General features: G+C 41.6%; 1 protein-coding gene across 4 annotated transcripts in view; it reads left to right on the top strand.

Annotated features, from left to right (window-relative positions):
• Positions 1-17,095, top strand: part of YLPM1 (YLP motif containing 1) — a 55,196-nt gene that overhangs the window by 15,352 nt on the left and 22,749 nt on the right. For 3 of the 4 annotated variants that reach the window (XM_035108509.2, XM_035108491.2, XM_035108499.2), the window contains 13 exons: positions 906-3,011; positions 4,886-4,970; positions 6,417-6,894; positions 8,944-9,036; positions 9,623-9,800; positions 10,230-10,366; positions 11,178-11,332; positions 11,909-11,971; positions 12,242-12,361; positions 12,929-13,105; positions 14,159-14,242; positions 14,453-14,536; positions 15,300-15,383. In XM_035108509.2, the coding sequence (XP_034964400.2) occupies positions 906-3,011; positions 4,886-4,970; positions 6,417-6,894; positions 8,944-9,036; positions 9,623-9,800; positions 10,230-10,366; positions 11,178-11,332; positions 11,909-11,971; positions 12,242-12,361; positions 12,929-13,105; positions 14,159-14,242; positions 14,453-14,536; positions 15,300-15,383 (3,844 nt within the window). The remainder of the gene's footprint in view (positions 1-905; positions 3,012-4,885; positions 4,971-6,416; positions 6,895-8,943; positions 9,037-9,622; positions 9,801-10,229; positions 10,367-11,177; positions 11,333-11,908; positions 11,972-12,241; positions 12,362-12,928; positions 13,106-14,158; positions 14,243-14,452; positions 14,537-15,299; positions 15,384-17,095) is intronic. The other variant, XM_035108517.2, reaches the window with a different exon arrangement.

The following is a 17,095-nucleotide window of genomic DNA, read 5'->3' as shown; positions in this document are numbered from 1 at the left end:
GAGGAAGATATTGTATTATACACTGGTACCTCAGTTTACAAACACAATTGGTTCCGGAAGTCTGTACTTAACCTTAAGCGTACTTAACCTGAAGCGAACTTTCCCATTGAAAGTAATGGAAAGTGGATTAATCCGTTCCAGATGGTCCACGGAGTACTTAAACTGAAGCGTACTTAACTCGAGGTATGAGTGTAATTGGTTCCAGAAGTCCGTACTTAACCTGAAGCGTACTTAACCTGAAGCGAACTTTCCCATTGAAAGTAATGGAAAAGGATTAATCCGTTCCAGACAGGTCCGCGGAGTACTTAAACTGAAAATACTCAAACCGAGGCGTACTTAAACTGAGGTATGGCTGTAAATTTTTATTGTTTGTAACACCAGTGTAATCTCAGTTGTCATCTTCAGTTTATAATTTAATAAATGCTTTAAAATTATGTTTTCTGAAGTGTGAGACTTCTAGGCTCTCTGGAGCCCAGAACTTGGTCAGACACTACTTACACCTTAAAGGACAGGAGGTAAATCCCAGGCTCACACATACCTGTGCCTCAACCTCTATCTGCTTTTCCCAAAGGATGAAGACACCTGACTCAGTGGAATACTGCATGTGTCTACATCTTTGACCCCATGAACCAAATGAGGTGGTTCTTGAGTCAGACATTATTCATTTCTATCTGAGGAAGAGGTGGAGAAGATGAGCATAGATATGGGTGAATCCAATACTTGTTTCTGTCATGCTCCGTTCGCATGCAGCAAATCTAATATTTTGGTTAATTTTGTGTATCATTATTACTTAATGAGATTTTAATTTGGCAGCTGTTTCCAAGAGGATTTATGGAGTTTTTCTTATAAAAAAAGTCTCACAAAATCTATTATTTGAATAAAATGTCTCATTTCTTAATACACAGATTTGATGCACCACAAGGAAGAGACTTTGATAAATTTGAACCTGCAAGACAGCAAGGACCTAATTTTCAAGGGCAACGTTTAGAAGGTCCAAGGTCAAGATTTCAAAATCAGCTTGTAGATGGCTCTTCAGGCAAACAGGGGACAATTCCCCGGGGCCCAGCAGCAGCATTTTATACTCCCTCAGGCTCTTCACAAATGCAGGCTTCCCAAGCAAGTGGACCACGGTGGCGGGGGCCTAGGCCTCCTTTGGGACAACAGAACCATCAGACAGAACATAATGAATCTTTTACTGATATGAGCAATAATCAGACAGTGGCAAATAAATCTAAACCTAGACCAGATACAAAGGTTACTGGTTCTGTTCAGCCAGGTACAGTCATGTCTAAAGCACAGCAAAATTCGTCCGGAAAAGAGGGCAGAGAAACAATGTCAGAAACAAAGAAACCAAGCTCTGCGGAGACTGAACTGCAAACAGAAGAATCAAGAAAACCTCCTCATGCTTCGGATGTTCTCCATCAGACACCAGGTTCCAGTGTTCCAGGGGGGAAGAAAATGTTACCACCAGCGCCAATGGGAAATAAAGAGTTGAATTCTGCAGAAAACAAACTGACTTCTTCTGAAAATAATCAGAGCCAGGAGCCATCTAAACTGGAAAGTCAGGAGAGGGGACAAATCAAGCTGGGAGATAACCAGGCCAAAGGGCCAGCAGGCAGGGGCAGGGGCAGGGGCCAGGGTAGAATGGAAGACAATAGAGGTAGGGGCCGAGGCCGATTTGATGATGCCAGAGGAAGGGGAGTACCAAACAGAGGTAGAGGTCTGACCAGAGATATAGGTGGCAGAGATGTAAACAGTGGGCCAGGAACCCACAACAGGATGCCAGAGGGCCAGTCGGGCACTTGGGAATCTGGGGTGGGTGGACAGTTGAGCAACCAGGAAAGGGCATTGGGAAGGCAGTTGAGAAGCCAAGACACAGGGTTACCAGCTAGAGACAGGGAACCAGCTCCCCAGATGGGCAGCAGAGAGAAAGGCCATGCAGAGAGCCGGGAAAAGGGCTTAGGCAGGCAACCCAGTAGTCCAGAAAGGGGGCTGGACCGGCTGTCTAGTAACCGTGAAAGGGGACCAGGTTGGCAAGCTAGTAGCCGGGAGAGAGACCCAGTCAGAAGGCCTAGTAGCCGGGAGAGGGATCTGCACAGACGTGACACAGGCCTTGGAGGTGGTATGGATAATTTGCCTCCATTCCATGAAGAACCACCCAGGCCTCCATGGTCTTACGAAGAGGCAGGCATGGAAGAGGAGCACTCATTTGAATACCAAGATATTCCTCCTCTAGAGCGCAGACGATTGGAGGATTGGGAAAGAGACAGATACTGGGTTGAGCGCGACCAGCGATATCATGATGATCCTCTTGATCCATATGAGAGAGATGACTTGTTAGCACACCGTCATCCATTGCCACCTCTTTCACCTCTTCCCCCGCTACCTCCTTTACCTCCAATATCTGCTGATCTTGATAGACAAGAACCATATTGGGATGACTGGGAAAGGCCATTGGAGAGAGAGAGAGAACTAGACAGAGATCTGGACAGGGTCCGAAGACCCTTGGATGTGTATGATCGTGATTTAGAAAGAGACTGGGACAGAGATTACCTAAGACCACTGGGCGACAGAGATAGGCTTAGTGATCTGGACATACCTCCTCTCCCACCTTTGCCACCCCTTCCTCCACTTCCTCCTATAGACAGATACCGTGACGAGCGATGGCTGGAGGAGAGAGAGAGGGATTTCTACAACAGGGATTCCAGAGACCGGGGGGAACTCAGAATTCGAGAGTATCTAGAGAGACATGACACATGGAGGGAACCATCTGATTTCCCACCTGACAGGGGTGATTGGGAAAGGGAAAGATTTTCGGATAGGTGGTATCCAGATGAAATCGACAGATTCCCACGTTTAGATGATCATCTGGATCCGCCACCTCTGCCACCACGCTCATCTGAATTGCTGGGAGACGAGCCAAATTTGACCTCTGAGGGAGGTGTAATGGTCCTTAGTCAAAGGCAACATGAAATAATCCTGAAGGCTGCCCAAGAGCTAAAAATGCTACGGTGAGTTGGCTGCTGTTCTTGTTTATTTGGCTTTTTCATCTCCCCTCTGCCTTGCATTCCCTCTTGCAAATTGCAAAAATACATATAATTAGGTGGTAAGTAGCTGTGTACATTTTGGTCAGCTTAGATAATGGAAGGGTATGCAAGTTTAATAAGTCAAGGGTAATTGAGATTACTATGCTTTAAACAGCACTTTTTTTCAGTCTTAAACTAATGAAGTTAAAATGGGTGGGTTTTTTTATTGTTGAAGAACCTCCCATAGAATCGAGAACAGTTCTGCGCAACCCATGCTAGAAAAAAAAGTCAGGTAACGTAGCTGGTGGTGATCACACTTATCCTTAAAGCTGAGTAGTGAAGATTCAGGCAGGAGAACCTTGTTCATGCAGACCTGCAATGTTTTTAAGAAATTCAGAAAAGGGAGCCCATGAAAGCAAAAGGTCCAGCATTGTCAGTCAATTCACATGAAAGGGTACAAAGTCCACTCAGATGAATACTGCCTCAAAGGAGGCCACTTCACTTTTTGTTGTGCTTGGTTTTAAATTACTCTCGTGAAAAGTTGCCTGGCTGTCATATTACACTTCACTCCATGGATACATCAAATCTAGATTTTCAAGCAGTGCATATGATGTGACGTTTATAAATCTAAGACAGGAGCAAGTGCTAGAGCATGCAAAAGTCCCAGGTTCAATCCCTGACATCTCTGGGCAAGGCTAGGAAACCCCAGAGAGCTGCTGCCAGTCGGTACAAGGTAACTTCCATTGAGATGTAGAAAAATCTCTGTTGCTAGTTCCTGTTGTCAACAGTGGTGTGTTTTGCCATTTACTGAACTGGGGAAGTGGTCTGCAGGCGTTCTTTGGGAATATGTGAGAATTCTGATCACAAAGGCTTGAATTTTCTCTCCTTAACACCAAAATGATATCCTCAGAAATTGCGATGAGATTTGAGCTGGTGTGAAAAAGAAATGTACCTTGGGAGCTAAACACACTCTGTGAAGTATCTAATGTTCATTTTTGGCACTGAGAAAAGTGCCACATTTTGTTGAAAACATTTGTGTATTGTAAGTCTGCCCTGCTTGTCAAATGACAGCCTAAAGTGACTAGCGGTACTATATTAAAACAATATAGCAACAAATTAGAGAAAATGCACTAAAAAGAATCAACTGGAGCAGAAAAAACCTGCCAAAATCCTAAAAATCCAAACTGCCAAGCAAAACGAGATGAAAAATATTTAAGGACAGATGAGTTCCATGAAATTCAAGTTGTAGTAGAATAAAATATTATATAAGAAATAAAAGAAACAATAAGAACACAATTTAGAATCATAACACAATCTTTCACAGTGCTTTGCAATTGTGACAATAGGCAGAACAATAATTAAGTGGTCCAGCAAGATGCTCAGCAATTTTCAAGTGGGCCGGGGTATGTGTGTGTGTGTGTGTGTGTGTGTGTGTGTGTGTGTGTGAAGTTTTGGAAGTACTGGGCTAAATGTTTTACAAAGTAGCCAAATTTTTAGTTTGTCGCTTAAAACTACCATATTTTCCATGTATGAGACTAGGTTTTTTCCCTAAAGAATAATGTCAAAAATTAGGGGGTGTCTTATACTCTGGGCCATCTCCCCCCCCCCAATTTTCTTAAATCTTGCGTCCCCAAAAATAGGGAATGTCTTATACATGGGGGCCTCTTATAGATGGAAAATTATGGTAACTAGCCTCTCAGCCTGGCAGGCCTCCCTAGAGAGGGCATTCCACAGTGTTGGTGCCACAGATGGACATGAGTAAATCTGGTGCTTCTTAAAATTTTGTTTAAGACATGCATATACTTTTTGTGGTTTTTAAAAGAACATTTAAGTTGAATAATATGATTTTTTGACTGCAGAGAACAGAAAGAACATATGAAGAAGATGAATGAATTTGTTCCTAAACTGCCACCGCAGACACTTGCTAGGAAGGATAACTTTCAGGTAAATTGCTATCGAAAATATTGTGTGAGTGTGACTTTACTGTGATGCACGTGGTTTTTTGTATTTGTCTTTTTAAAAAAGGTTTTTAAATGGCAACTTTTAAGAACTTATGCTTGAGCTTGCTTCCCCGTCCCTCCATACTTGTTACCAGTCATTATGGCTATGCTCTGTATCCATGGTCGGAGGCAGCAGAGGTTCTGTGGCAGGTCTTTCTTGAGAATGGGGCATCATTATGAAGAAACCAGCTCTTCATCCTCGTAACTCTCACTTCGATTCCAGTACACATTTCCTGCAGATTTCAGGAGACGGGAGAGTCTAGGAGCAGGGTCTCCCAAAGATGTACTGGATTTGGACTATATAGGACTTTAGGAAGTCACCATCATTTTGAATTAGGCTGGGCCACTTCGTTTCTACTGGTGGCAAGTTTTCCACTGCATTAAAGGGTGGCCCCACATAGAGCATGCTAGAGCAGCTGATCCCTGAGATTATCAAAACATGGATGGATGTTTCTGGGTGCCTGTCAGATGTAGCTGAGAAAAAACACTCCTTATTAACTGAGGTCTGGATCGAACATTTGTAAATTTCTCTACTTAGAGCAATCTCAAAGATACAACCATGTGGAGGAAGTAATGCCACTGCTTCATGGCAAGCAAAACAACAATTTTATAATATGTATCATATTATACCAGGTAGCCACAACTTTATCTGTAGCTGTGTTTTGTCATAGTTTGTTTTCACTACTATGGCTGATCCACATTTGGGTGATTTACAAAACTTGACCTGGCCACGAAAGAACTTTAGATGAGAAGGTGCATTTGGGCAACTGAGATTGATAAGGCAGCAAGCTGAAACTGACACAAGTTGTATACGCATTCCTTATGATAAGTTTCAATATTGTAAATTCCATGAAAAGGTAAAGGGACCCCTGACCATTAGGCCCAGTCATGACCGACTCTGGGGTTGCGGCGGTCATCTCGCGTTATTGGCCAAGGGAGCTGGCGTACAGTTTCCAGGTCATGTGGCCAGCATGACTAAGCCGCTTCTGGTGAACCAGAGCAGCACACGAAAACACCATTTACCTTCCCGCTGTGGCAGTACCTATTTATCTACTTGCACTTTGACGTGCTTTCGAACTGCTAGGTTGGCAGGAGCAGGGACCGAGCAATGGGAGCTCATGCCGTCACGGGGATTCGAACCACCAACCTTCTGGTCGGCAAGCCCTAGGCTCTGTGGTTTAACCCACAATGCCACCCGCTTCCCTAAATTCCATGTAACCACCTTTAAAAAAAGAATTAGCCTTATCTTTGTACCCTTTTATCTCTGTTGTAACCCAAAAGGCCTGTTTTAAGTATCAAAGTACACATTTGTTCTGACAGTATCTGACAACATTTTTTAAATTGCTGTTAATTTCATGTAACTTTTATTTAAAAATATCCTTTTATTTAGGCCTCTTCTGAAATGCACGCTGAGATACCAATAGAGGAACAACCTACTCCAGCTGTAATAGCAAAGCCACCCGTCCTGTTTCGGAAAGGTACGCCAACAGCCAAGCCAGGCACTGCAGTTGCAAAGCCATCTGTCCCAGCGACAAGGCTGCCTGTTCCAGCCGCAAAGGGCCCCCTCCCAACACAGTCAAGTACTCCAATTCCCATTTCAACTACAGCAGCCGCTCAAGGTCCAGCTGCTATGGTCAAATCATCACCTGCCATGAGCCAAGAACGTTGGGATGAGGATTCTTTCCAGGGACTTTGGGATAGCAGTGAAGATAAAGGGTTAAAATCAGAGAATGACTTACCTGCGTCAGATCTCTCATTACCTTCATCGACAATCACAACTTCCTTTGGGTCAGGTATAGCACAACTTTCCAAGCCACCAATTATACATCAAACTGTTGACTATGGGCATAGACACGGCCATGGGCAAGGTGAATACTGTTTATCTTAATAATGCTAATTAACAGAATAATTATGCCTGTAGGAAAAAAATTGCCAATATAATTGTCATCATTGTGCTGGTCTACATTCTGTGCATTAAAATGGACCCTTTAGGGCAGGCATCCCCAAACTTCGGCCCTCCAGATGTTTTGGACTACAATTCCCATCATCCCTGACAACTGGTCCTGTTAGCTAGGGATCATGGGAGTTGTAGGCCAAAACATCTGGAGGGTCGCAGTTTGGGGATGCCTGTTTTAGGGGATCTTTACATTGATAATTTAATAGAGAAATTTGATGTTATGTCTGATTCCCTGATCCTTAAATCGTCTAGCCTGTCTGTGAACTAGAATGAGAAAGGGCTCTTGTTTTATTCCTTCCTATACAGAATACGATCTAGAGTATTTGTGTTATGAGATGGCTAATAAATACAAATAACAAATAATACTTTGGGCCTTATGCAGATAAATAATAAAGTGCCAATTTGCAGCCTCTATAACTGCCATTGTTCAGTCTGAACTTGCCATTTTACTGCAAGAATATGATGTAAATGATAAGATATTGGTAACATTGGTTGTTACCTAGGTATTCATAAGCTGATTGTGTGTCTGAATGGTTCACAAAACCTAATAGCACCTTCTGTGTAAGGAACAGCTAAAAACATTTCCGGCTAAAATGTTTAGAGAAAAGATAACATAGTGGAGGTTTATAAAAATATGAATAGTGTGGAAACAGAATACTGGCCTGGTTTGACATTGAAATGATTGAGGAAGGCAGCTCTGCTTTTTTAATCTTTTTTTTTAATGCTTTTGTTATGTTATGTTGAAACATATACTGTTGTGTCAGGTTGCTGCTATATCAAAACACCCCAGTCCCTCCTTGCAGATAATATTTGATTAGGTGGGGGGCCCACTAATCAAAACCTTTTTTGTGTTTCTACTTAAGGTTCCTTATTGGAATCTGTTGTTTTGTTTTTTGGAAACAAAACTATTAGCCATCAATAAATTACAGCATTGCTAGTTTTTCTCCCTGTGGTGTTTTTCTCATGAGAGCTTTAGCTGGAGAATGCCTGTTTTTAATTTAATTAAAGCTTTGTAAGTAACGCACAGTACCACGTTGTGGTAAATGCTCTTTGATGACTAAGCAATTTATACAGCTCTTCTTTAAAACAAAAAAAGCAGCTGTTTCCTATTATTGTCCCTCAAGCCAATGTCTTTGTTGAAGAAATGACATTTATTGGTTGGCTGATTTAGTTTGGCTTAATTTATTTTTGGTTGCCTTTCTACACCAAGTTGTTCCCACCCAAACAAGATTATAAGAGGTATCCACTTATTTTCAGACTATAAAACATTAATGGGGCAAGATGGAGAGAAGTGGTATTCAAAACATATTGATACATTCAAATAGGACAAAAACCAACAATTCAGCAAACAGAATAAATTCAGTACTGCAAAAGAAATAAGCTGGACTTAAATACATTACAGAGCAAAAAAAAAAAAAAAGTTAACTGACAAAAAAGTTCCGGTTCTTGGATCTAGTCTTACTGCACTCCCAAGGGCTTAATAAATGCAGTTCAGAGTGGGAAAAGAATTTGGATCTGATATCCCGCTTTATCACTACCCTAAGTAGTCTCAAAGCAGCTAACATTCTCCTTTCCCTTCCTCCCCCACAACAAACACTCTGTGAGGTGAGTGTGGCTCAGAGACTTCAGAGAAGTGTGACTAGCCCAAGGTCACCCAGCAGCTGCATGTGGAGGAGCGGGGAAGCGAACCCGGTTCACCAGATTGCGCTACCGCTCTTAACCACTATACCACACTGGGGTCTCCTCACCAGGCTAGATGGCTTGCAGCTGACTGCCATCATCATTCCTCCTGCAGAGATTGACAAAAGCCAAAGGGAAATGTTGGGGAGGGCAGGGATGGTAAATCTTCCCCAGCCTCCCAGATGTTCAAGCTGCTGGTGATGGTCTGAATGCATTTATTGAAAGATGGTATCTGGGGCAATATCTCTTAATTTTATTATTGCTAATTTGTATTTGACAGATATAACCAGTAGTAAAGGTGGACAAATTCCTTATGGGGAGCGTATACCTCTGCGTCCAGAAGCTCCTCATGAGAGGCAGCCCTTTTCAAAAGGTGGGTATACTTTGGTGTCTCTGAGATGTCTCTTTTAAGTAGAAGGCAGGCATCAGTTTGATATTTGGTAGGTTCCTTGTTAAAACATACACACATTCCACCCCCTTTTTAAAGCAATATGGCTTTCACCATGTCTTGAATTCTTGTAAATACTCAAAGAGTTGTTCTAGATATTATGGAGAACAATAGCCATCCCCATTCCCAACCTGATGTGCTCCAGATGTTTTCATCTATAATCCCTATTGGCCATGATTGTTGGGGCGCCACGTTGAGGACGGCTGATGTAGACTGAGGTGGTAGAATTCAAGACTGTACCAGACTGACGGTAGGATGGAAAGCCCCCTCATTTAAAAAGCTCCCTGTACATAGAAAACTAGCACGTTGGGGAAGAGATTTAGAATAGCCTTCTCCTTGTTGTTTGTGTTTTGCCTTGAATGGCGTGTTTAAAATGAAAGAGCATTCAAACATGCAATCCCTTGCTGTAGTCTGAAGTAGTTCAACCCAAGAAATCTGCTACTTGATGCTTCTACCTCATTCTGCAATCCTGTAGAATAACTCTTTAAATTATTTTGACTTCATTTTCCAGAACACCAAGGCCAACGGGATCGATATATCAAGGAAAGAGATGCTTATTTTGAGCGGCAGAATAATGCCAATATTGATCACAGAGACTTTAGGAGAGAGAGAGAGTCATACAGGGACCGTATTTCTGGAGAACATGAACGGGAAAGATTTGACAAAGAACGCTATCAACGAGATGACAGGTATGTAATATAGGAGGGATAAGTAGGATTCAGAAGTGTGTCTTCATACAGATTGCGGAGCTGAGTTTTTGAACTGTCACTTCTCTTTTTTTCTTTTTCTTTTTTTTTGTACATGTGAGTATCATGTTTTACTTCCAAACTCAGAGGGAGTATGCATACCAGTTGCTGGGAATCACAAGTCAAGTGAGCACTGTTGTACTCATGTCCTGCTTGTGAGCTGAAGCCTTGTGAGCATGTGCCATGGCAGGACAGGCATTTAAAAATTTCTTCCCCTCTTGGTTGAAAGGTGTGATAGTCATTGCATCCAGCAGCGAAGTCTAGGATTGGCCAGGAATTGGTTTATCAGAGACTCTCATGTACATTTTTGTTAAATGTGTAATATTCAGAGAAATCATGCAGATTGTGTTACAAAATGCTGTCTTCATTTAGCAGGCCATCTCCTTCAAGAGCTCAGTCCTATCGTGACAAAGACCATTCAAACTCAAGACGGGGAGGGTTTGAAAGACAATCATATGACAGAAAACCTGATCGTCCACCTTATGATCATGGGCCTCCGATGTTTGGAGGTATAAATCTTAAACCTTGAAGAAATATTAGAATATTAAGGTCTCAGAATGAATTTGGGAATATGAACTCGTTTACTTGTTCCTTATAATTAAGGATAAAGTTATTAGCAATGATTGAAGTTACATTTATATATCTGACCCTCCTTGGTTTAAAGGGAGGGGTTTTAAGAATAATCATATTTGCATTACTGTACAATGTAATGGAACTTTTTAATGTGATGCACCCCGGGGAATTTGATTGAAGGGCAGTATAGATAGATCTATAATAAATAAAGAACTCTGTTCAATCTGTCTGATTATTAATATCAGTAAGACCCAACTTCTGACTATTGGCCAGGCTAGTGTGGAATCATAGGAGTTTGAGTCCAACAACATCAGAAGACAACAGGTTCCCCTTCCCTGCCTTAAGCAATAACTATGAAGTTTGAGACTCTTAGTATTTTCAACATCCAAAGACTTTGCATGTACTGCATAGATCAGGCATCCCCAAACTGCGGCCCTCCAGATGTTTTGGCCTACAACTCCCATGATCCCTAGCTAAGAGGACCAGTGGTCAGGGATGATGGGAATTGTAGTCCAAAACATCTGGAGGGCCGAAGTTTGGGGATGCCTGGAATAGATAATGGGCAGCATCAAATACACTGCTTTGCTTATGGAGTAAATTTCCTCTTGTCCCCTGCAAGCTTCCCATGCACCCCACAAAGCATATTGGAAACAGAACTGGAAGTCTTTTAGGAACTAATGTTCTCTTCATACAGTGCATAATTTTAGTTAATTTTGTTTTTCTCTCTTGTGTGAACTTCGTGTTAAGGTGACCGCAGAAATTACCCTGAAGAAAGAATGCCCATTTCTGCTCCATCATTAACCCGACAACCACCACCTGCCCCTCGTGTAGAGAGGAAACCAGAATCTAAAAATGTGGATGATATACTGAAACCACCTGGAAGGGAGAGTAGACCAGAGAGGGTGAGTAGTTTGAATGTGGCTTTCTAATCTTAAGCAGCAAAATGCATGAGAAATAGCATAGCTGCCAAGTTATCCCTTTTTTAAGGGATTTTCCCTTATGCTGAATAGGCTTCCTCACGAGAAAAGGGAAAACTTGGCAGCTATGGAAATAGGCACTTCAGCTTCAGCTAATGTTTATGTAATGTGTAATCTCCCCAGACAGATTCCCATGCCTTCCAAAGTTTGACTGAATTTGGGTGCAGTTCTGCTCTCCAAGCACAGCCAGATCTTCCCTCCCCTTGCTTGCTACCCAGTGAGGGTGAAAACAATCCCCACACAGGGGCTGCCATGATTGAGTAGCAAGCGAGAAGAGGAGTTGACTGGTCTACCATTACCATTCCTCATGCTGCTAAATGTGGTGCCTGGTTGATTCTGAGGTTGCAAAATGTTTCTCTCAGCAGCTCCCTGTGAGAGAACAGTGAAGTTGTTACAATAAAGAATTGTAAACCACCTTGGGTGCCTTGGCAGAAAGACGGTGCATAGATGCAATTAATATGTAAATAATAATACAATTAATTTATGCTCTCTTTGTTTTAGATTGTCATTATCATGAGAGGATTGCCAGGCAGTGGAAAGACTCATGTTGCTAAGCTTATCAGGGTGAGTGAATAACCAGCAGCTTCCTTTCGCATCTTCAGTCTTCACTGAAGAATAGAATGTGGTTGCATTTTGGTCCCAGCTGTCTGAGTGCACAGTTTCCTTTATTTAATCATTCAGAGCTCTAAAACATATAGCGGCTGGATTGACTTGAAATGAAGAGAGGAAAACAGAATTCCCTCTTACTAACTGTGAGGGGGTGCTGTATGTTCTAAGTTGAAGCACTTGCACCATAAATGCAGGCTATTTATTAATTGTGTGTTTCCTTCCCAGGATAAGGAAGTTGAATGTGGAGGAGCTGCACCCAGAGTGCTCAGCCTGGACGACTATTTTATCACTGAAATAGAGAAAGAAGAGAGAGACCCTGATACAAAGAAAAGAGTTAAAAAGAAGGTACTTTCAGTTGTTGATTAACTCATTGTGTTAGATCCATAGAGTCCCACCTGACTACAGAAAGGATCCTTTTGTTGGAAGGCACTAAGATCCAGCAGAGATTCTCCCTAGATGAAGGGGGAAAGTGATTTTTCAACACCTTACCCTTCCTCCCAATCCTCCGGAACATATTTTCCAGAGGGGGGAGGAATAATTGTTTTTTTATATAAAAAAAAACGAAAACAAAAAAACCCATATTCCTCCAGTATATGTCTGGATCCAACTTTTGCAACATATTTCTTCTCCATTACGCATGGACCACTGCAGTAGTGTTCAGTGACAACAGGAGGCACAGATAGGAGTGCTGGGCTGCATAGGGCTTTCAGACAACACCATGTTGCGCTTTGAAGTCCTGAATGTTCCCATGGCCATCTATTGGCATTCATGGGAACTGCAGTATGATGACATCCTTACAATTTTATTATGTAGTATTTACCAGCATATGTGATAGCAGTACATAACTGAATTTCAGATTTTAGCAAAAAGGCTTGTTCTTCTTTTAGCTAACCTTCTCTTTTTCTGGAGCAGATTTTGGAGTATGAATATGAAGCTGACATGGAAGAAATCTATCGTGCCAGCTTATTCAAAACTTTCAAAAAGACTTTGGATGATGGGTTTTTCCCCTTTATCATCCTTGATGCCATTAATGACAGAGTACGCCATTTTGAGCAATTCTGGAGTGCTGCAAAAACAAAAGGTTTTGAGGTAAACACTGTTGGATAATCTCTGTCATCGTTAGCTGCTCCCAAACAAGTTTTCCATGCCCTTGAACCCTGAGCATTAACACTGGGCCACTGGCAGCCAAGGCAGACTCAAACTTGGGTACCTGTAGTATATAAGGACAATACTGCCAAGAATGTTGGGGGGGGGGATTGGAGCCCAGAAAATTTCAGGCTCAATCCCTGATACCAGCAGGTAGGGCTGGGAATTATTCCTATCTGACACCCTGCCAGTCAGGGTAGATAGTTCTGAGCTAGATGGACCAATTGTCTGATTTCATGTTAGGTAGCTTCTTACATTTCTCTTAATGGCCTTAGTTGAAATTGAGGTGTCATGCAAGGGCCTAAGATACCCTGAGGCAGTCAATAAGGGGGACAACAAGCAGGCTGAAGGCAGAGTGCAAAGTTAGTGAAACATAAGGACAGTGCCTAAACAAGATTTTTGCCCGAGCAGAAATCCTGGCCGGACTTGGAAGCATATCTAACCAGGCCATGATAGAAAGAACTAGCAGGATGATGGGGGGTAGAAGGTAGGAAGCCATGTGGGAACCCGAAGAGAATAATACGGCCCACTTTCCCCTTTTGCAACTTAGAATGGCAGCCAGTTGTGGAATTCCCTGCAATCAGAGTACCATTTTTTTTGTCTCCACTTACAGAGAGGCAATAAAAGGTTCCTGATCTGGGTGCTGTAGTTTACTGGGGAATTATTGTTTTGAGTTTGCCACATGGTTTAATGCTGCCTTTACAGTGATTTGTTTTTATAATATATTTGTTGCTAATTACTTTGAAAGCCTCTCTAGAAAAGAGCCATAAAATCCAAGAAATGACTGAGGGGCATGAGCACACAGGCCAGTAGTTTGCCACATATAAGTCCAAATGGATCCTTGGCACTGATCGTGCATTCTTTTAGCCTTGCCTTTTCCATTTAAATTTGCACACACTCCTTCTCCTTAGTTCACCAAGCTTACTTTGGAAAATATGCGGGAAATGAATCAGATGTTTTTGAGAACATTCTCTCCCCACCCCTCATGCTTTCTAGGTCTACCTAGCCGAAATTACTGCAGACAACCAAACTTGTTGCAAGAGAAATGTCCATGGACGCAAGCTCAAGGAGATCAGTAAGGTAACTTTATAAAGTTTTGGAGGCACAGAGTCACTAACGTTTTCTTAGAGCTGCAAGAATTACCCATCTTTTTTGGTGGGCGGTGGGGGAAGCAAACTTGTCTCTTTTGAAGGTACTGCATTTTATAGTACTACATTGGTCCTAGTAGCCAGCGCATTATTTATACTGAATATTGTAGAAACTGCTCCAACTCTCATTTCCCAATTCCAGATGGCTGATCATTGGGAAACGGCACCCCGTCATATGATACGTTTAGACATTCGCTCTTTGCTACAAGATGCTGCTATTGAAGAGGTGAGATTTCCAAGAAGCCAACTTATCCATGTATATGATATTCATGGCTTTAGAAAAGATGGATAGTTTTTAAAGTAGAAAGCAGGTACAGGATTCGACTACAGATTCATGGTTTAGTGAAATCTTAATTGAAAAGTAGTAGACATCTGGAAGAACTGTACATTCCCGAGGCCGCCACAGGACTCCCATGAGGAAACGTACAGCAAAGCATAGTGGTTTGACTGATAGTGGTTTGACTGATATCATTCCATAAAGTCTTAATCTCTTTCACTCTTGAGTAAATATTTTAGCTTTCTGAAATAGATTACTGTAATTGTATGGGCTGTCAGTATACAGTGGGTACAAATACACATTTTCACACTTAATACAGGCATAACAAGTGTCTGAAGAAAGTCATCCGCTCAAAACTTTTTGTCTGCCACTGTAAGAAAGCATAGGAATGTGTACATTTTGAGGGGTTTTTTAAAGCAACATATTTGTGGAGAGAAAGAGAAGAATTGTAATGTAAAGTTATCAATATTAAAGAATGTGTGTGGAATAGAAAAGCAAGTTGCAAATTTCTCATCAATTTCTGAGGTGAGAAATAGAAGAATAAATAAATACAGTACAGTTCTGTAGAAAAGATAAATCTTACTTGTATAGTATATACATATCTTTGATTCAAAAAATGTTTTTGAGTCTCTTTTATTTAAGTACAAAGTTAGTGCTGCAACATCTCTAACAAACAGGTAATGTGTAGTTTTCAAATTGTACCTTGGCTTAGGTGGAGATGGAGGATTTTGATGCAAACATTGAAGATCAGAAAGAAGAAAACAAAAAAGATGCAGAGGAAGAAGAGAGTGAACTGGTAGGAAACACGTTAGCCCAACCCCATCAACAAATTTATCTTATTACAGTGCCTAAAAGGGATTCTGTCTGCACTAAAATCCAAATCCCCTCTCCTGGCTGATACCATTTCCAACAATATGGGAGTTCTGGATTTATACTTCATTATTTTAGAATGGAGAAATTTTCTTTGAAATCTTGAATGTAGAAAGAGATGTTCAGATTGTTAGTTTCGTTTTGCAGTTTTCTGAAGAATTGTTCTTAACTAAACTTTTTCTAGCTATAAGAAATAGCTCTTTGAGTGAAATCCTGTGCTTGTTTATTCATAAGCAAGCCCCCACTACAGGATTTCAGCCTTTGAAGATCTTAAGTAAAAGATTTCATTCTCATCCAGCTGATAAGAGAGCAGTCAGCAAAGAGCCAAATTGTTCTCCCAACTCCAAAAAGCAGAACTCTTAAACATGACATTCCTGCAACAAAATATTCTACTTTCAATACTGCCTTCTGAATGGAGGACAGAACTCCTCTTGAACTCTGATGCAGAGGCAAGACACATCATTAATGTAGTCACCAATAACTGAGAGGGGAACATTGATCTTCATCTTTCACTCTCTTTCCTCTTGAAGGGGACTGCAAAGTAGAAAATGTTAGGATATGCTGAATTACAGCACTAACGATCCTTTCTTGGATTCTATACTCTTTCCATCTTCACATCCTGCTAGCACCTTGGTTGAAGGGCAGGATAATTCCACAGACATGCTCTTTTTATTCTTTTTGGCCTAGCATGGAGACTGCTTTTGAAGTAGTAGCCATTTTAGGCAAAATGCAGATAGCATATTCCACAGGCACATCAGGGCATGGTCCCAGGTGACCAAAATTTCCAGCTGGAAATCAACTGGAATTCAAATGGTAAAAATATCCTCAAAGAGATCTGAAAGATGTTCCTCATGTCATTGCTGTTCAAGTGCATGAGTCTCTCAGATACTTTAAGAGGGCATAAACGATCCCCTGCAATCTCTGCTGTAGACTGTGCCATAAAAGTCTCTAGTAGTACTGAATGTTTCTACCAGAAGCGTATATGTCATCTCTATCACCTGAGGTTAAAAGCTCTTAAAGATGGGAATGAAATATGTAGTTCAAGACAGGAAAAATCTTCACAGAGACTGGTGATAAAGCACTTGTGGGAGGACCTACATAACCTAACCATGGCAGATAAGGATAGTTTTCTTCGTGTTCCATGTTGGGCAATGTGTTCTGTAGAAACTTATGGCTAAAACATTTGAACTACTACTTCTTCTTTGGTGATCACTCTTAGCCAAGTAAGATTGTCTTCCATAAACACAGTTTTAACAGTGAGTCCGTAAGTGACTGTGGAGGCCAATTCTGGATCCACACGTCCTTCCACAGTGGGGACATAGGTTCCCAGGCGAGAGTTGATCATGGTGAGGATTTGCCAGGCGTGCCTTCCTTTATGCGCCTTTCTCCCTTTTGTCCTGAGTTCAAGAGTCTTCAAAGCCCATGACACCTGTGGTAAAAGCTGTTCTCCAATTGGAGCGCTCACAGGCCCGTGTTTCCCTGTTGTTGGTGTTTATACTACTTTTTTTTTTAGATTTGCCTTGAGAGAGTCTTTAAACCTCTTTTGTTGACCACCACATTACGTGTTCCAATGGAATGAAACATAAGGCTCGTAGCCAAAAGGAGGTTGTTGTTTCCTTTGCTCTGCGTGAGTGGAGA

The sequence above is a fragment of the Zootoca vivipara genome, chromosome 1 (assembly GCF_963506605.1).
Source record: "Zootoca vivipara chromosome 1, rZooViv1.1, whole genome shotgun sequence".
NCBI classification, from domain to species: domain Eukaryota; kingdom Metazoa; phylum Chordata; class Lepidosauria; order Squamata; family Lacertidae; genus Zootoca; species Zootoca vivipara.
This window is presented reverse-complemented; position numbering and strand designations above follow the sequence as displayed.